Source organism: Falco naumanni, chromosome 7, assembly GCF_017639655.2.
Source record: "Falco naumanni isolate bFalNau1 chromosome 7, bFalNau1.pat, whole genome shotgun sequence".
NCBI classification, from domain to species: Eukaryota; Metazoa; Chordata; class Aves; order Falconiformes; family Falconidae; genus Falco; species Falco naumanni.
In genome coordinates, this window is record NC_054060.1 from 16,929,477 (window position 1) to 16,950,406 (window position 20,930).

Consider the following 20,930-nt stretch of genomic DNA (forward strand, 5'->3'; position numbering starts at 1 on the left):
CAGCCAGGAAGCTGTGTCCACTCAGCAGAGGGCTCTTTTATGTCATTAAACTTTAAGAGAACAATATGCCACACTGAAAAGATAATCACAAGTAAAACAGAATCAAAATACCTTGGATAGCTTACGAAATGTGATGAGAATTATTTTTAATGGTTTGGTCTGTCTAAAATATAACCCCTTCTTCTGCCAAATGAAATTTTCATAATCAGGCTGCATTAAAAATAGAATAACATAAAACCCAAACCAAAACAAAGGAAAAAATCACCAGAAAACATAAGTAACAACACCTTGAGTTCTTTCCCAGGTATAAATAACACCTTTGGAGTTATTTATAGTTAGTTCCAAACCTTTAACCTGACATTGTGAGCACTTAACATGTCACCAGTCAGAAAAAAGCTATAATTAAAACTTTCAGCCAATGAAACAAGTAAGTAGGGCAACAGCGCTATGTGTGACACCACTTTCCAGCCTGATGCCACAATCCATTATCTATGCCATAGTCTTCATCTTCTTGGAGCTTTTTCTCTGAATAAAGCACGTAATTAGATGATTTTAAAATGAAGATTATTTCTGAATGGAGGGAACATTTTAATTATCCTTTTACAAAGAGAAATGACGGAAAGCAAGCTGGGAGACGAGAAGGTAGAGTCCTCTTTCGCCCAAAGGTGGGTAACTATCGCATCCTAGGAGACAGAACTACATTACAGTGACAGACACTAAGCCAAATCATCTTGAAAAGAGGTGTTTAACCCCGGCAGACTGAAACAGATTGACTGGGAGCACTTTACCATTCATGGAAACACAAAGTATTATGTTCAGGCACTGGTCAGGATCACATTCAGCTTCTGCCATCTCTGACCACTGCAGTAGAATAAAGGAATGACAAAACTAAAACAAAACTTCCATTTTAAGATGACAGGCCCAAACATTTCACAGGCCGAAATGTGAAATGATAGGCTGAGATTGCCTGCAGCAGCAGGGGACTTCATTCAGAAACCTTCCACATCCATTCTCTCAGGCCTGTAATTCAAGAGTCATGCGAGGGCAACAGCTATTTCTTGTCAAATCAAAGAACAGTACCACACTATGGAATAAATAACTGATAATTTAAAACACTGTTATCTATCACAAAAACAATGCCGATGTCTAACTTTGAAAGGTAATACTCAGATGCTGTATCCAAGCCATACACAACTCCACTCCTTATGACAAGTAATGGCCACAGAACGAAGAATAAATGCCACTAGTTTTTCATATAATAATTCCAGTAAAGGACAGAAGCAGATTTGTGAACAGGCTGGTAAATTATAGAGACGATTTTGCTTTACCTACAAAATTCTGTCCACAGACAGTATGTTTATGAAGAAAGTCACTGTCAGAGTGCCAAAACAGAATAGATGTAGACTTACCTAACTCCTGGATGCTTGAGATTACAACCTACATTCCAGCAGAGAGGTTTTTTATGCTTTGAAAAACAATTGCAGAATTCAACACTGAAGATATCTTCAGCTCAAAGGAGGTTCAGCACTGTGGAAAAAAGAGTTCTACAAACTGACTTGAGACACCTTACGTGCAGAAAAGGGTTTTGCAGAGTAGAATGAAATGACAATGACAAGAAACCAGAAGGTGGTTTAAAAAATATAGTTTTCAAGACCTGAAAAAGAACACCTTTATTGAGGATGTGCATGTATCTTAATGCAATAATTTTGATAGCATTGACTAATAGTAACTTTGAATTCTGCACTTCACAGAAATCTAAGATTTCTGTGCTTTCAGAAGGGCTCAGAATGAAGGAAACACTACTCCCATGAGGTCGCAGCCATCAGCTGCAGTAGAAGCATGAACAAGATGGGGTACCTTCAATGTGTAGAGAGTGCTGCGACAAGACTGTCTAATCATTGATAGCTGTCATCATCTAAGGCAGCTTTTAATTATTTCAGTTGACCAATGGAAAAATTGAGGCAAAAAAAGAAAAAAACAGTGCAAGAAACGAAACATTAAAGTTACTAACATTAAAGGCAGAGTTGTCAATTTTCACACAATTTTCATTCCTTAAGGTCACTACACCCACTGAAGCCGGCTCCTTCAAAAACCAAGCCAGCTTACTGCATCGCAGCCATTATTTCCACAGCAAACTGTCCAAACAGTTCAGGATAATGAAGACATACAGACTGAAAAATCCCTACAGATATCTTTGTTTACCTTCTTTCTCTGTACCAATAGAAATCCCTCTCTTAAGCAGGAACGCTACAATGGTTCAAAACCTATCCATCAATAAGCATTTCAGAGGGGATTAAAAAAGCCCAGAGATATTCAATTTCATCATCAAAGCACAACATTGTTTTTGTGGGGTTTTTTTGCTTCCTATGACTGATGCATCAGATGTATCACTTGATCTTGTCCTTCAGACTCATGACTCCACAGCAAATAATGTCAAATAGATGTCTATAAGCACACACACCACAAAAACATCTGCCTGGGAAAACAAATGAAAGGAATACAGAATTATTGATATCAACCCACTCATACCCAAGCCACCAGCATCTCTGTCTGGGATAAGTGGATCATTAACAGCTAATTTAAAAAAATTCTGATGTGGATTTTGAAACATTTGCCTGTGATGAACTACTTCAAAGTTGAGTTGTCTCAATGCCATGTAACAATAGATGAAACTGGTACAAAAGATCAGAGTGAGATATCCTTAATATAAAATGCAGAGACCAAATAACAGGGCAATTTAACGAGAAGAACTTACTTTGCCTTTGATCCTAAACCATCTGTGTTTGTTAACCTTGAGGACACAGCCAAAGTGCTGATGTTTTTAAGGAAACTTCTTGCCAGGGTGGTTTGAAGGCCACCACCTTCAGGACATCTTCTGCCTGTACTGCTCCAGTGCCAAGAGGTTTAATTAAATCTGCTGCCTTTTTTCTTTTTTTCGTGGAGTTGCTACTGGTTACTTCTTCTGGAATAACAGGTTTAGGTTATGGCTAAGGGCACCAAGCCCATGGCATACGACAATTTCATTTTTTATTTACATCAAAACAGCACAAACTGCTGCTAAAGGCCTGATCCTGCAATCTTCAAACATTGACATCTCCTACTGCTTCAATGCAGGAACAAGAACACAATAAATAGCTTTTATTTAATCTAGCAGTGACAGTCTGGTCTGCTTTATCTCACTGTTGTTCCAGTACTGCAGTTCTGTGGTACTAAGGCAGACTTGTAAGCCTGAAATTACTTTACATTTTCAAAACAGTGAATTTTGAATGATCAAAGAACCTGACACAAACTCCCAGAGAAGGAACCTGTCACTGAGGGACGTTGGGATAGATCCCGTTCTCAGCGTACACACATAATTACCACTAACATTAATGAGCGTCATGCCCATCAAAGACAGAAAAGGAACTTAGTGATATGCCATCCTACAGCTGAATTATGCCAGCAGGAAAACCAACCCAAGAAAGTAACTTAAAAACTAATGACATTGCTGAAAGGTCAGATAGGATTCATTCTGAAATGCTGGGATGTTTGAAATCTTGCTGTGCTTCCATTAGCAGTAGCTGCAGCTACTCTGAGAGCCATAGGATTAATAAGGGACCAACATAAACCTAGTTTAAGTGACATGTTTTACATCCAACACTATAAAGCAAATTTTCAAACTCTGCAAGGATACGTACATGCAGCTGACATGATTGTCTCCAGCAACGCAAACACAACTCTGACCCATGTAAGCATCCTATTTTTTCCAGTCTCCTAGTATCCCTGTTGCATAACTGTGACAGCATATGACCAAAATAACCTGCAGTATCTACAGTCTGAACATTCACACATCTTTGTATTTGAGACCATTACTAAACAACTCTATTTAACAAATCAGTTCCCCTCACGAGGCAGCTATAAGAAAAACAAAAGCACAGGAAATTTTACCAAGTAACTTCCTCATTGATAAGATGAAGTAAAAGAAATTTACACAATGCCCTGAAAATAAAAGCAGTGTGGAAGCACAAAGCATTATTGTAACTGCTTTATCAACATTCCCAAAAAACTCAGAAATACTGATGTTACAGGACTAGAGAAATACACCTGATGTGCCACCCACTGCAAACAGCTTATTCAGTCTTGGAAAAATTATCCAGAGAAGATTTTAAACTCCTTTCTTGTGAAATCCATGGGCTTTCATCAGGTATCAATATGAAGTTAAGAGCTCTCTGTAGTATTGAACGCTTTGTGAGCTTCACAGAAAGCAGTATTAAGAACTTTAGGGAGGAACTTCCCAGCGGCAGAAGGCCAGCCCCAGCAGGCTAAAGGGAGCACAGCCTTCAAGGGACTGGGCATCTTCCAAGGGAGGAAAGAGGATGCAGAGCAGAAAATGCAGGGAAAAGAAGAAAGCAACAGAAGGACAAATCCGTGGTGTAAGCTGGTTTTGCACACCTCATCTGAAAGCTCACTAAATAGGTCTGACTTCAACAAATGTTGAAATAAATTGTGTTTCCTATATAAACTTGAAACCAAATTACCTCCCTTTTTTTTTCTTTTCCGAGAACACTCTTCTTTTCAGCACAAAACGTGGTTTGGGAGAAACAGAAGGATTATTTTTGCAGAGCCCAGCAGCCTGTGCTCTCCCCAATACCTGCCACCCCCAGCCCCCTGGCAGAGCAGGTCCCCGGTTCGCTCTCTGGGCAGCTGTGCGCCACTCCTGTGTGACACTTCCACTGTCACAGTTAACTTGCTCTGCTGAAAGACCAAAATTGCTTTTTACACTTACCCTAAAATGAAAGGCAGCTGTAAAACCCACCAGCCCTGGAAGGTTTAACACGAGTCAGTGCAATATATTTAGCTTTACCTTTGCCTAAGCGTGGCGTTGTGTGGCAGCGAACAGGGCTGTACATGTTTAGCAGCACTTGTTCAGTGCAAAGGCCTTTGAAATTCAGCCCAGGGTGAGCAGCATCTGTTAGGAGCCATTATAAAAACTGGCAGCTCTACAAACCCAGGATTTGCTTTTCAAAAATAAGCAATTTAGCTGCTCAATAAATAAATAAATAAGAATTCATTCAGCAGTTTTCTAATGCTCTCAGACCGACCAAGAACAGCAGCAGCCCAGTCCAGGCAGCCTTCCTGGCACCTCTCACATCAAGGGCAGGAGGCAACATCTTGCCCTTTGTCAACCTTCTGAACAAACTATTTTAATCACGAAGTTCTTTGCAGCCCTAAATAAGTTCTGTTACACCCTGTTGCTCAGCTTGGCTCTTGGCCTCCTTAACATGGGAAAGCACCCCTGTTCTGTCCTCTTTACTTTCCACCTGCTTCTTACAGCCCACATATACGGAGGCACATCTTCCCATTCCCTTTAGGTAGCTGCTGAGCCCCTCTCCTTGGGAGGTCACCTTCCTCTGGAGAAGTCTCCCCTGCAACCAGGCAGCACCAATAAATGCCACCCCCACACCCTACGTACACCTGTACTGCAGGAAACCTTCTTCCCTCATTTTTGAAGTTTCCTGCTTACAGTGCTCCTTTGCACAGCGGGCGCAGCCCCTCCTTCCCCACAGAGCCACGCCATCCCGGCGTTCCCAGTGCCAAAGCTTCCAAATTCACTTGCACCGGCACATCCCAAAAGGTGCGGCCCCACACAGGTAATTTGTTTTTTCCACCCTGGCAGGACTGTTGTGTGGATTAACAAAGTAACTTTTGCAAAATGCCCAGAGTGTGCAACATGCTACGTAAGCGCTAAGGATTATTATTAGAGACTGAAGCGCTTCGAACCATTCTGTGATGATGAAGTGATGGCGGGGAGGGAGGGGAAGAAAAAAAGTGAGTTACTTATGCTGTGCTCCCCAAGCAAGCATCACTTCTTGCGCAGAACAGCAGCCACATTTCTTGGTCTGTTCCACCTGCACACCCTGTACCCATCGGATTATTTCGACTATCTGGATCTAACATGCTGTGACCTGACACATCCCGGTCTTCGCAGATGACACGCATTAACAATTCAGAGATGTGTTCAGCTGCACCTTGAGTCACAACAATTACTCCCAACTAAGCAGTAAATTAATTCTTTGTAAATTCATTCATTTTTAATAGGCATGAAACGTAAGTCCAACAAACTACGTTCTTTAACCACATTTCTAAATATATTTCTAGTTTAACTGGTTTTTTTAAGCCTAACAGCATTTCTCACTGACATCTTTAGCCAGTGGAGGAGAAAAGGGGATCTTCTGAGCACAGAACCGGGGGCTGGAAGCTCAGCACTTGGGACCAGCTCTGGGCTGACCCAGGCATGGCCACAGCACACCACCTCTGCCCTACTTGTCTTCTACACAAACAGAAATTGATACCACAGTATTAGAGGAGCAGACTTCGGCGAACGCTTGTAAAGTGCCAGGAACACATGAAGCTTTCCATGAAAGCAAACATTATTATGCAATATATGTTACCCGGCACAGAGACCCCTTAAATGCTGCAGGAGCTGAAGGCATGCAAAATATAGCATGTTAATTTCTGTATATTGAAAACAAATTAGCTTTGGGAGAACATTACCAGGAAACCCACTTAATTGCTGCACTATCAATTACCTGCTCTGTTCTCGCGTATTTTATTGCCAAGCTGGTGTGCTCAAGTCATCAGACACTGTCAATTCAGGGGCTTTATGACCTGCTTTTGCTGCCTTGGTGAATTCACTGAAGTTGGTGTCCCACTCCCCAGGTCTGTCTCAACTTATAAAATGAAAATAAGGACACTGATCTCTTCTGTAGAGGACTTAGAGATCTACTCACAGAAAGTGCCAAATGAAGGTGAAATATTACTATTATACATAACCTGAATTCTCTTGAGTCTGTTCCAGCTGCAAACTCAGCCATCCCGAAACACCTCAGTTCTTAAGCACTTTTGGTCCTCTTCAACAACAGCTTGGGAAAAAAGTTCTGCAGTACTCTCAAAACCAGCAGATGTACTTTAAAAAAAATAATTAATTAACAAACTGCACCACTTGCCATTTCAGTTGTATCCAGGAAACATAGCTCTTGACTGTAAAAATGGCAAAAGGTGAAAAGATAATGAATTGATGGTAACATCTCTCGACACATACAAATGAAGAAAACTGAGGTCAGCACATGCTGCAAAATCATGACAGATTGCACTCCAGAGGAGCACAAAGATGAGCCAGCACTATGCAACTGATTTATCTAGGGATTAGTCAGAGGTCACTCCTGCAATAGTTTAGGAAAGCTCATTGCTTAGCTACCAGCAGGACACCTCACATGAACTCTAGCTTCCAGCTACAACCATACTTAACCCTTTTGCTACTTAAAAATAATCACTGCTCAGACAAGTAGGTCCCTGAAGTTATGTCAGGTTGATCGCCCCATCCACTGTCTTGTACCTCTAACATCATAAAATGTGAGACCCAAAGTATAAGAGACTATTCCAGTACCATCTGGTCTCACCAGAAAGCACAATTTCCCTTTTCATTCTAATTTTAACAACAGAGCCCCAAAAGTACCATCTCTTTTCAAGATAAGTATTTAATTTTAAAAGTCATATGTCAAAGACATAAGTCAAAGGCAGCCATTGTATGTTTGTACGATACCCACCACAGCAGGCTCTCATTTCATAACTGGATGCAGATCCGTTAGGGGTTGTTAATCACCCCCCTCCCGACTCCTGCCAGGGGAGAATGGACTATCCATTTATCAGACACTCGAAAGCAAAGCAGCAGCTGATCAAACATGCATTTTTGTAAGAGGACATCATCTTGGGATGCCTGGGATAACTGGAGACTGTCAGTCGAGGTGCTTTCAGAACACCTACTCAACAGCTCACCAAGCTTCCTTTCGAACAAAAGGCAATAGAAAAAAATCTTCCCGTAGCTGAGAGACATCAGACACATGCCAAAATCTGACAAAACAGAGAGGCAGCCTGCTTATTACAGGTAATTTAATGAAAAAGATACATGCTAACATTGAATAAATCATTATACTTTGTCCAAACAGAAAAATCAAACTTTGGAGACTGATGCTTTAAAGACTGTTGCTTTCCGTCCTGGTTTTCATTGAGTTTTATAGGGATCTCATCAGTATGTAATTCTGCTTGCAAATGTTACTCTCCACTTGCACATTGCTAGACAACTTCACCAATTAATCAGAAGGAAATCTCCAAGTTAATTTATTAAGTTGAAAAGCACTGAATTCTGCTGTCTGTCATCAGCCATAAGTAGGATGGAACAAACCAGACCAACAAAGTGCTTATAAAAAAATGCATTCTCTAAATTGCTGCAATATACCCTTACTAGGCAGGGGAGGGTATCCTGTGGTAGTCTGATTTAGAACTTCTCTCCCTAATGGTGTTAGGAAACTCATAATCATAAGTCTCATACATTAATGTAATTCTTAACAGTTTCAAGAGTATAATCATCAACATCTCCTCTTACTGCAAACCATGCAGTTAAAAATGAAAGCTTCTACTGAATATTACAATGAAAATGAACTGCACCTACTGGTGATTATGATTCCCACTGAAATTGTAATGCTTAAAAATATATATATATATAAATAAATAGTTTCCAACTGATGCTTTGCCTCAATTTTCATACTACAGAGGGGTAACTGTAAAGACTGAACTTTTTTGTTCATAATTTGCAAATGCTGACTTTGCATGTATTGAACCCTTTGAACTGCAGTGCACTGTTCTAACACCCACACGCTGATATTGTGGTTTGTATTTCTGAGACAAAAATAAGTTCTTCAGTAACAACTTACTTCCTTTTCAATTGCTTGTCAGCCTTACACATTGTCTCAAACCTGTATAAGTTTGCTCAAATGAAGCTACCCATGAACAATATCCATGAGGGAGACTGTGCAGAAAGCACAGCTTGTTACAGCTGTTCCTACAGAACCATGGCAGCCCCCAAACTGCTCTGCACAAAAGCCCTGCGGCAGGGGCGAGCCCCTCAGACAGGTCCCCATCCGATTGATCCTGTTCCCTCCCACTGGGACCCACTCGCAGGTGGATCTCCTCCCACTCAGAGGAAGAGATCGGCTCTGTAACCCTTAGACCTGCAGTCTGGAGGATCATACAACCCAAACCAATAATGTTATTGACAAGCATGAGGCGCACATAACCCTAAGTCTAATACAATTTAAATGCAGCGTAAAACCAGTTTCTTGCTTGTTTCGGGCACAGTAGAGGAAAAGCATTGGAAATGAAGCTGTCAGTCTGTGCAGATGGAGAGAGAAAAGGAAAAAGGCACAAAGATACAGATGAGAAGGGGGAACAGAAGAGGAGAGCAGGGAGGGGGGGAGAAGAGAAAAAAATAGAAAAAAAAAATCCAAAATGAGATTAGTCTTAAAAAAGCTGTGCTGAAAAAGACAAAAAACTACTGAGCAAACAGTAATCACGTATTGCCAGCTATGGGTAAAGATGAGCCATGTTCCTTCTCACTAACCCTCCGCTGGAAACTGATGCTAGAACTGTGGTTGAAAGAGGAAACAATGGATGCCCAAATCGGCACACTGCTTCACAGCCCATGCACACCACACCATTTGGCTTGCTCTATGCAGAAAATTTCACATATGAAGATATCTTTACGTGCTGCTTTATATGTGCAATTAACCCCAAGCAGTTGCTGAATATCACCTTTCATGAACAAGACAGATGTGAGCTCCATCCCTGTCATTCCAGCAGTCAACATTTCTGCACTATATTTTTTGAAGGCACAACATGTACAATCACAGCTTTCCTGACTGCTGTCCTGGGGCATTTTCTTTGGCTGAAGAAGACCACAGAGATCATTTAGTTACAACCATGCACATGGAAGGAGCTTCTCAGCCACATCAGATGAAGTAACGAAGCTGGCAAGAACAAATCCTAAATCATTAAATTATGAATTAAGAAAAAGACCTAAGGAGTAAATATTTAGAAGAGCTCACTGAAGCCTTATGCATAGGAACATCATGACTAATTACTCCAGTGATCATTTAAACATGGAGTTAGGGAAGATTAGAAACAACAGAAAAATAAATCTCACCAATTACATGCATAAATGCAGATTAATCCACATGAGTACCTACCATATGAATATCCAATGCAATTATTAAAGCATTAAAGAAATAGTCATAGATAATCTGATTTTCATTTTTAAATAACCAGCTGCAGAAATGTAAATCTGCACATTTTCTTCTTTAACTTCGTAATTCAGGAGTAAAAGGTGATTTGTTCAGAGTGTAGAAGGTATCGCTGAACTTTAAGGGATGGACAATTGATTAAGGAATTGGAAACAGCATTAGAAAATAAATGGAATGAGCAAATGTCTATATGTCCAAATGACAGAAAAACTTCTTAAAAACAAATACCACATACATACATATACACACCCCCCCAAAAAAAGAGAGAGAGAGAGAAAAGGAAATAAACACTGGGAAACTAAATGAAACTGTTACTTCAGTGTAGAGGAATTTTTAAATTTTGATTATGTGCTCAGATTTCATTTTGCACCTATGAAAGTACTGTCAGTTATTCATAAAAGAATAACAAATTGTTTAGAACATGTTGTAGACATGCAAAGGAAATCATTCATTCATTAATGCAAAAGGATTATTTAAGATCGTTTCCATGCTTATATAATTTCTCATAATTTGTTTCAAAAAAAGAACTTCTGCAACATCTTATTTGTTGTTATTCAGGACAGCGGAATTGCTGGAGGGCGCAGCAAGAGCTGAAGAGCATGCAATTAACACAAAAAGGAAAAACCACAGCAGAAATTCCAGCCAAAATCTCAGCCCCCTTGAGTCTTCCTATGACAGCAGAGAATGCAGATGGGGGCAAACAGAAATCGCCACCACACAGGCTTCAGCTAACAAGCACACACACACATACAATGCAGGCAATCCCACAATTTGAAATTTCAACACAGGTCAAGACGTAAGCCCGCCTCAAACAGTGACTAGAGGCAGCCAGTGTGGCGAGATCTCCCTCCAGCCTCTTTACTTCCACTGGTTAATATTAAGAACAAAAATTCTGGGAATCTGGATTACATCCATCACTGACATATAACTGCAGGTCACTATACAGTGCCTCAGACATAATATAAGGCTAATAAATTCTTATTTTGTAGAGCTTTTAAAGGGACTTGAGTAACAAGTCTGCTTAAAACAGCAGTGATCTAGATCTGTAAAACAGCAGTGATCCAGACTGAAAGAGCCTCAATGTAGATGTGACTGTCATAACACAGTTTTGCCTTTATGTTCCCATACCAGATTATATGTCTATTTTCTCAGCAGAAAGGAAGTTGAATACCTCTGCCATTCAACAGTGCAGATGCAGGGTATTTTTGAAACATTGGCTATTTTGCAATTACCTTTAAGTCATGAAATGTTGCACTGTACCGTACCGTTTTCTTTTGAAATTCTCTATTACGTGGGTACTGTGAATCACCATATTCATGTATGCAGCTGACTCACTTCACAGTGTAGAGAGCATTTTATTCACTTTAGCTCTCAGATGGATTCTTAAATGAACAGACAGCTAATTTCAAAGATGAACATTTTATCATTTTCAACCCATCTTCCCTTTGCCTCCCCCTCCTGCAGTTCAGCTTGAAGGCCACCGCAGTTAACCCACAGATCTGCCACTGTTTTACTGGATTAATTTGATCATGGGCTGTATTGTCAACAAGGAAAACTGTATTAATTAATAGCTTGCAGATAACTAGTGAGGACACCAGGGACCATCTTGTTAACCAAAGACCACACAGTAGCCCAAAAGATCTTTATCCTAGAAATGAAATATTTCAAAAGCTCCTCAAATTTGCAGGCTCTTGGGGTGAAGGGGAAGAAGTTTCTAATAACCACTCCCCTTGGGTGACAAGTTTATTTTCACGCAATATTTAAAGAAATGAGGATTTCCTGCACAGCTGTTACAGTGTCCTTGGAGACACCATTTTCAGGCACCCTGTGTAATCATCCCTCTGCTCCCTCTTAATTCTAGTCAACAACAGCCACAGGCAGATTACGTAGCTGGGACTTGACCGACACAGCTAGGAGCCCCTAACAGCACTCATAAGCCAAGTGATTTTTTTTCCTGTTGCCATATCACATATAAATACAAAACATTTAAGAATCTGGCACTTTTCAAAAATCCACTGATGATTAAAAAGTATCTCCATGTTTTGCTAATCAAATGAAAAAAACATAATCTTATAAAACACTGGGCTAATTTTAGACTTAAATACTGACAAGGTCTGTGGTTATTCCTGTTTACATGTCAGTGGCCATGATCTCCATGGCATTCATCATGCTTTCCTGCTTTCTAACTTAGGCAACTTACCCCTCGTGAAAGGCACTAAAACTTTGGATACAGATCTTGCAAAATATGAATTAAAGAGAAGGCCATTGGCCAGAAATTTTAAGTCTCACTCCTTTTAGAAAAACAGTGAGTTCAAGACTCGTGGTCTACAAACCTGGCCATCTGCTTATACGCTTCTTCAGCCACCGCAAAGATATGTGGATCCATATCCCCCATATTCTGGCCACTGTATGCATTGATGATATCTTCGCCATAGATAGGCAGTTGTTCGTAAGGATTTATGGCCACTAAGACAATACCTACAAAGGAAATGAGAAAAAAAGGAATTATTAATAGTTGTTTCAAAATAAAACAAACCAAAAAATGGCTTTAACACCAACTTTTGTTCTAACCTTTCTAAAAATATTAACTAAAAAACAAGGATTTGATATGCTGACTTCAACAGGTACTTATTCTGACCACAGTTTTCAGTACAAAAAGCACCAGAAGAGTTTACTTCTACTCTGCTTTAGGAAACACATTAGGGACAACTTTTTACTTTTTCTCTCAATCTGCCTTTTCTAAAGCTAGCATGCACGAAACACATTCAGACTGTGTCAACTTGAAACACCACCTGCCCAGTGTAGTAAGCCAACGAATGTGCACTGTATTTCCCTGTATTTTACTGTGGATTACAAATGATAAGGTGATTTGTTAATTATAACTACTACATGGACTCAATGACTGTCAGTTTGGATATGTGAAGTGTGTTAACCCTTTAGCTGTTACGCTATGCCCAGGAATCTTCAGTTTTTATAACAAGCAACAAAGCAGAGTCATGGTGTAATCAGCATTCCAGACATCCCTGTCAGTCAGGCAGGACAACCTCCTGCTCAAAGGGATCAAAAAACCCCCTATGTAGACATATTTCATAGGGCTGATACACAGCGGTATACAGAGGTGTCAGGAAGTTAAGTGATCGCAGCTCTAGCAGGCACCATAAAACCCTCCTCTTACACACCTGTGTGTATAACTACTTATACCTTGCATGTTCTAGTTTTCCCATCCCAATTAAACACATATCTGCCTTTTTTAATACCACTCATTACTACAGCATTTCTAAATTCATGCCATTCTTTTACGCTCCCTGCACAGGGAAACTTAAGTCTTGCTCCATACATCCTTCCCAGCCACAAAGTGAGATCTCAAATGCTTTTGGTATGATTTTCTTTTTCATGAGAAAGGATTAAAGGATTGCTCTGCCCACAGGAATGATTTGAAAAAGATTACTTATACCTTTTTCTCCTGCAGCATTTACCACGGGTAGGGAACACTTATTTGCTCCGTGCAGGGGTGAAAACACTGGTCACTGCCATGTGAGACCCAGCCGTGTCAGGGAAACTGTGCTCTCTTGACATGGCAATTCCTCCTCACCTTTACAACGTGATAAGGGGGGGGGACGGGGGATGGGGGGACGGGGGGACGGGGGTGGAACAAACTCTAATTTTAACAGTGGCCATTTAAAAATTGGAATTTCTTCTTACACATATATGTTGGTGCCTAGAAGTGACAACGCGGGTGCAGATGGCTGCGCAGTGATTACAGCAGGCATGCTGCCCACGCTCCTTGGACAAACCATTGCTGAGGAACCTGCACCAGAAGCATTTCCCTAGCACTCAACTCACTTCTAAGTTTATTCAGAAATACACACACACACACGCGCGCGCATGCATTTAGACTTCCTCAATGCAGATCCCAGCCCTCTGTTCTGTGCAGATTACAGTGTTGAGATGTCTATCTAAGAAATCTTCCATGGAAAAGCTGGGAGAAGGGAAGTGAAAGCACATACAGTCTGGCACTGCGCTGGGAGCATCATCCCATTTTTAAATCCTGTCATGCATTTATAGATCAAGCACAAACCATAGCAAAAACATTAAACAACAACAGAATATCTTTCATTAAGAGATCTGACAGACCTCGATCTATTTTCTCAAATATATGGCAAGTTTTACGTCTTAGACCCACCCGTATAGGTACAGTCAGTGATTTTTCCATCAGCCATGACTTCACTGAAATTACTCAGGAGCTTGAGTGAAAAGTCTCTATAAAATTTTATGCCAAGTAATGCTGTAATGATGAGCCAAAAAATAAGGGGGGGGGGGGGGGGGGGGGGGTAGGGAGGGGAAGGGACATCAGTACTAGCAAACTCAAGGAATATTTTAAGTGTTGGTTTTTAACATCTGCCCTCTGTAACCGTGAAAAAATAGTAAAAAGTAAAGTACGGCTGCGCCACCGAGCTGAGCTTCCCATGCTCGCAAGTCTAATCAGAGACACATTAAAAAAACACGTGTGAGGCTTCAGACAATTCCCTCCTGCTTTCGACTATGTTGGCAAAAACAAACCCTTGAATTCAAAACAAGCAGCCCCATGACAAGTCTCCAGCATATTAAATCACTTAACTTCAGTAGCGATCTGTAAAATCAACAAGCAACTACCATCTGGAATATCCAAAACAAGTCAGTTAGGAATTATACGCTTTCTATGGAACTTTTAAATCAGTCTGTCTCACGGGACTATAATTCAGATTAATTTATATATAACTTCTCTTTATCTCCACTAAAACATATTGCTATTTTAAGAAATATCTGGCCTTTCCCAAATCAGATTTATGTGTGTTTTCTTTCCTACAATTACATTAAATTAAACTCTGGCTATTCTTTTTGCCAATCTTCTTATAAATACCCAAAATGAGTGTATATAACTCTTTTATCTTGAACATATTCACCCATCTGCACATAAACTGCCCACTAATAGAAATAATTTATTCATTTAAAGTTTGCTCTCCTGCACTGCAGGCTGTACTTTATACATCTGGACTAACCAGCAGTATTCACTGAGTTTTCATCACAGCCATAGCAGTTTTTCCATAAAAGCATTCAAACTTTCCTTTGTAACTTTTCAGCTTACTTTATTAATTCTTCATTCCATATTCCCAACAGTAAAAGCCAAGTTATAAATCACTTCTGAACTGCTGGTGAAAGGCTGACTTGAAATAAAGAAATCAGGAGGTTTTCTGTTTAAAAGTTTGGATGACTTCAAAATGAAATTTTAAAGAATTTAATATCCAATTGACATATTACACTCTGACAGCATGGTTGAATTCATTTCTAGGGCTGTGGACATCCATCCATCCCAGTTCTAGTTCTGCTGGTTGAGAATACTGTCACCATAATACTCACGGTGGATTAAAGTGTTTTTAATCTCCTTCAGGCTAAATCAGCTGGGTTAGCTCAAACCACCTTCACATGGTATTTAAACTAGCTTGGCTAATGTGTGAGTCAGATTAAGGAGGCAAATACAGTTCCTTCTGCAGGGAGAGCTTCAAGGCGTTAATCTTTGCAGAGGGAAAGTAACTTGCACTTAAGAGGGGAACTGATAGAGCAGTTTGGAAGGCAAACATCTGCGGCCAAAGGATCAGGTTTTTAAAGGCCGCCACGCCGCCATTATTTTCCTTAGCTTATAACATAATATACATACGCCTACATCCCACCACAGCATACTGCGTTCCTCAGGTCGCCAGGCAGCGTTAAACCTCCTTCACCTGCACTTTGACTGCCAGGACCTTCCATGCTACTGGATCCACGTTTCAAATAAATCCACATGCAAGTCACTTGAGTCTTGTCTGGAAGCAAAACAGATGACCAAGCTCCACCAGTCCCAGACCTCTGGCAGACTCATCCATGAAGAGCTAAAGGCCTTCCAGCCCTATGAGGAACTATAAAACCAGCCAAACCCACAACTAAAGCTGCACTCGGGAAAACATGAAAACAACATGTTTTCCCAAACACAGCAAAACTAGCAGACAGCACATTACTTTCAAAAGCCTCTTAAATGATGCTAAACACAGAGCATGACTGTGAGCAGCCGAAACACAAACCAGGCAGGCTGTCTTATGGGAGGGGTACAGCAGCATCAGCAGGCACGGGACCACGAAACTCAGACTGAAAAGCCCTTACAAGCTCAGGCCACAAGACTCCAGTTGCACACAAGCCCTTTCACAAAATGTTCCTCCATGAAGAGCTTTGCTCAAGGGGCACTAGGGAGAGAAACATTGTCTGAACAGGGGGAACTAAGGTGGTTTCCGAGTGCCAGGACCAGAAGATGCACCTTCAGCAGGGGTTGCCCAGAGAGGCTGTGTGATCCCCATCGCTGGAGATACTCAAATACTCAGACACTTTGACTGTCCAAGCCCTGAGCAACCTGAGCTGGTCAGACTTGTTTTAAGAAAGGAGCTTCACTGAAGACTTCAAGAGGTGTCTTCCAACCTTAATTATTCTGTGCCTCTAGTCATCCTCTGACTGCATGATGGGATGATGGGATGTAGGTATGAATCATCTCCCACTCCTACAGGAATTAAGGCTGGCTGCAAGCAGAGGGTGGCAAAGTCTGATTCAGTCCCCCATGGTCTGGATGTTGTTGAGAGCAGGACTGCAAGCAGATGAACTCTGCTGAGCATCCACAGGTTAGGAATAGCTGAGTGAGCAAAATGTGGCAGGCCATTACTGCCTGCAGCCTGTCCATCACAGTATGTCTAACGTGCTGGTTGCCTTAGCTCTCCACACCCATCACCATGAGCTGTGAGAGTGACCAGAAGAGGGAAAATCTGACCCTTGGCAAATTCCATATACAGACCAGAACAGGACAAGGCCTTCAGCAGCAAAACACAAATTCCTGCTTCAGGTACCTACAGCCATGATTAGCCGTCAAGGACAACCTTGCAACATGATTTCCCTGCTCTATAGCTTGCAAAACAGCACAAAGTACAATGAAATTATAAACAGCAAGTCTAGCGATATATGATAACACGGAGAAGGCTCTGGATTGTGATACCAAGAACTGGGACTGTACTACAAAACTCTGATTAGAGACAAAGTTGAATTGTACATTAAAGAAGAAATTATGGGCCATGTTTTCTGCTGGCATAAACTGGGCTGCAAAGAATATAGAAATGATAATTTGACAACACAAACGTGCCTTTGCCTTAATCAGGCAATTACGGGAATTTTCAATATCTGGTTTCTAGCAATCACACCATCATATTATGTTCTGTTTTACTCAGCTTAAAATGTAAAAAAATGCGTGAATGACTTAAACTGTCTCTTATGCACTAGCACAACATCCAACATACAGATAAACTAGAGAAATATTTGGAAAATTTGCAAAGTTTATGTATATTGAAAGGTTATATGAAAAGCTAGCAATGTATTTTGACTAAAGACTGAGATTTAAAAGAAACACATGCACACTGAAACAAAAAAGTCCAGAAGCATGACATCTAAATTTTAAGCCAAACTATCTCACAAGGTTTCTTTAAAATAGATCACTCAGCTGCAATTTTGCACTTACAATGAAGCAATCATTAATTTCCCCCGATTCTGGTCACTGGAAAATATCACAGGCAACTTCAACTTCACATAACCTCTACCACAAGTTAAACAGTATTTTTAAAACCAGGATTGTTCCTAATTCTGATCAGACAAGCATTGGCTCACGTACTGTTACAAATTCGCTCCTATGGTTACACTGATTGCAAAACACGAAAAAGAAAATAAACTGGTATCTTCCATACAGATATGGAGGAGCTGAATGCAGAGGTGGGCAATCATAGCTGGGCAATAAATCCATCGAACAGCAAGGCTAACCTCCTGCATCTGCACCTTGTGAAGCCCTCCTCCAGCCCACACCTATCTAAGCAAGCTTAAGGGGAACACCAACCAGCCTGGAATCTCATTGGCAAGCTAAAATTGCTGTGTACATATTTTATAAACAGAGTCCACTGGGAAGCTAGAGGAACACACAGAGAAGTCAATTTTCTCTGAAGCTTAATACTCTCAAGTCTACTTCATGCACTTAATGACCACAAACATACGGACTTCTGTAAGAATAGCACAACACGCCCTATCATTAAATGACTAAGTTAAAGGCTGGCATATCAACTTTCCTTTTCCTGCCTAGGGCATTCTCTGTAAAGATTATGGTATGAAACAACAGTACTTGCCACAGTAGGTATAGATTAGCTTAGAGTCTATAAATCGAACTTTGAGGTTGTGCAAAACAGCAGGTTCATGGAGATAACTGAGTGCTGTGAGGTCATTTTCACCAACAAGTATGTCAGGGTTTCGCAAGGGTGGGAGTTCCTTTGTCTTCGGATCTAGGCAATATTCTAGGTCCTGAAAAATCAAATGGAAATGTGTTGAAAGAGCTGGTGTTTAGGTTTCCTCATTCAGTCCCTCCAACCATTCTTCCCAGCAAAACATGCCCAAGTTACAAAAACACAATGCAAAATTTAAATTCTCTGATGATTCAAGTTAGCAGTTCTTTCTCCAAAAACATAATTTACAATATCCCAAAAGGGTTTTCTATATGTATAACAGGCAACCATAAAGATGGATCATATTTTTAGACTAGTACTTAAGCAAACCCCTTGCTTTTGCTGCCAAATCTTTTCATCAAACAAAACAAAATACTTAATACCATAAATCTAACTAGTCTTTCCATATTATTTTCCTCTGGAGTGGAACAGACAGAGGAAGCAAATTCACATCAGTCTACAGCCAGCTTCACAGACAGTAATATTACAAGAGAATGCTGGCAGAATGCTATGAAGAACACATAAACTGAAAAAAAAGCTACATTTTTTGCAGATCTAAATTAATCTCTAATATAGATCTTTTAATTGCATCTGTCTCTAGCTCTAAAATCACTTTATTTACCTGCTGTCTCCTTGTCCCACACAACGTGACTTAACTGGCAAACACCCCCATTCTACTACATGCAATGTGCAAGTGTGCAGCATCACCACACAGCCTGGAATATGTGGGGGGAAAATTAATCTTGTCAGATTAAAAACATTGTACTCAGCTTGCCATAAAAGAAATGTGAGTCAAAGACCGACATTCATTCAAGTAAGATATTTTATTTAGAAGTTATTCTATATATATAATCTGGTTTTTTTGCTTCATTGTTATGCAGGCCTCTACATGAGAGTAGGATCTAAGCTGCCCACCAGTAAGAAAAAAAGAAATTAAAAATAAATATTTGACCAACTGCAGTAGATCGTTATTTTCCATTAGAAGACCTGAGGAATCACCATCATTTTACAACAAAATTAAAGAATCATTTAGATGGCTTGAAAAAAATGAACAGGCCTTGACTAGAAGGATGTGAGCTTTTTGTAGACATCTCATAATTTCTCCACACCATATACAGCATCATTTTCATATTGCCCTTAATCTTTGCCCCTTTTTATCTTTATTAATCTCCTGATGGTTATGCTCAACTTAAAAGTCACAGTTCTTTCTCTGCAACACTCTTCTAGCAACACTGCTCTCACTGGAATATCAAACCAGGGTTACAGGTTTAAAAGCGTAAGCACTAAAAGATGATGCAACTGAACATAACAGGCAGTCAGATAAAAGCAACAATATATTTTTAATTTATTTTAGAAATCGGGCAAAATCAATTTTGTAACTAAAAATACTACTGGAAGTTGGTGGCCAAGAATGACTGCACATACATAAATACTGATATATGTTGACAGTACAGCTTCCTGCGTAAAGACACATCAGTTTCTGTCGACAACAAGAACAATCAGCTTACAACCAATATGCAGACCTACCTTGCCTTCTTCAAGTCGAAGCTGGAGGACTTTATCTCCAGGTTTATAGTCTTTGAGAAGTTCTGCTGACTTCCAGACCTCCTCTGGATCAGGGATCCAAACCCTGGCATACTGCAATACAATAACAACAGCAAAAGGTCAGTGACGACTTCTTCCATTATAGTTAAATCATCAATACGCATGACACCAAAACCACGTTTTTGTTTTTTAAATACATGTTTAACAGCCAAACTTTTAAGCAATAGACAAGTTAATTAGTATGTTTGATGTGAATAAGTTGTTATATCGGAAAAAGGTTACATGAGCTTAATTTTATTACCTACACAAAGAAAAAGGCATTTCCCATGCAAAATAATGTTCCAAGACATACATTCAATGCTGGAAATCTACAAAGAAAAAAAATAATCTGTGTTTTCAGAGATCAAGTATGCAGTAACTCTTCTAAGTAGGTTCTAAATGCATTTGCAGCATAACATTATATAGCTTTTTTCTGCCTTCTTTTTTCTTCCCCTAAGAGAACACATTGGCACATCTGTGTTAATTCAGGCAAAGCCATCTGATCTCAAGTATTAAAAGCTCCTTTCTTTGTAGCTGCAAATAGGGCAAGTTTAAAATGGATTATCTCCACAATGCCAAAAGAAAAAACATGAAATTTTTTGGTTGAAAACCCCTCCAAATAATAGGAAAACAAGCCAAACCAGCATTCCAGTTAATGACCATTTTCACCCAAACTTTATTCATAAAAGTAACCGGAACAAACATATGACTTCTTTCCAAAAACAGAAATAATATTCACACTTTTAAATGAGTGAAAACATAATGGTTATCTCATATACAAGAATCAGTCGAAGGCGTACGGAAACCATCTAGTTACTTAGACAGTTGCATGTACATGCAAATAGGTACATATGAAAACAGCTCTTGAGTAACATAAGGAAAAGGCTATGACATTTTTAATATATTAAAGCTTCTGAACTGA

At 40.0% G+C, this 20,930-nt stretch overlaps 1 protein-coding gene across 16 annotated transcripts in view; it reads right to left on the bottom strand.

The window, feature by feature from the left end:
* Positions 1–20,930, bottom strand: part of MYO5A (myosin VA) — a 103,310-nt gene that overhangs the window by 61,917 nt on the left and 20,463 nt on the right. For 15 of the 16 annotated variants that reach the window (XM_040600939.1, XM_040600937.1, XM_040600938.1 and 12 more), the window contains exons 2-4: positions 19,952–20,062; positions 18,332–18,503; positions 12,449–12,593 (exon numbers count right to left, since the gene is read on the bottom strand). In XM_040600939.1, the coding sequence (XP_040456873.1) occupies positions 12,449–12,593; positions 18,332–18,503; positions 19,952–20,062 (428 nt within the window). Of the gene's footprint in view, positions 1–12,448; positions 12,594–18,331; positions 18,504–19,046; positions 19,133–19,951; positions 20,063–20,930 lie in introns of those variants that run through there. The other variant, XM_040600951.1, reaches the window with a different exon arrangement.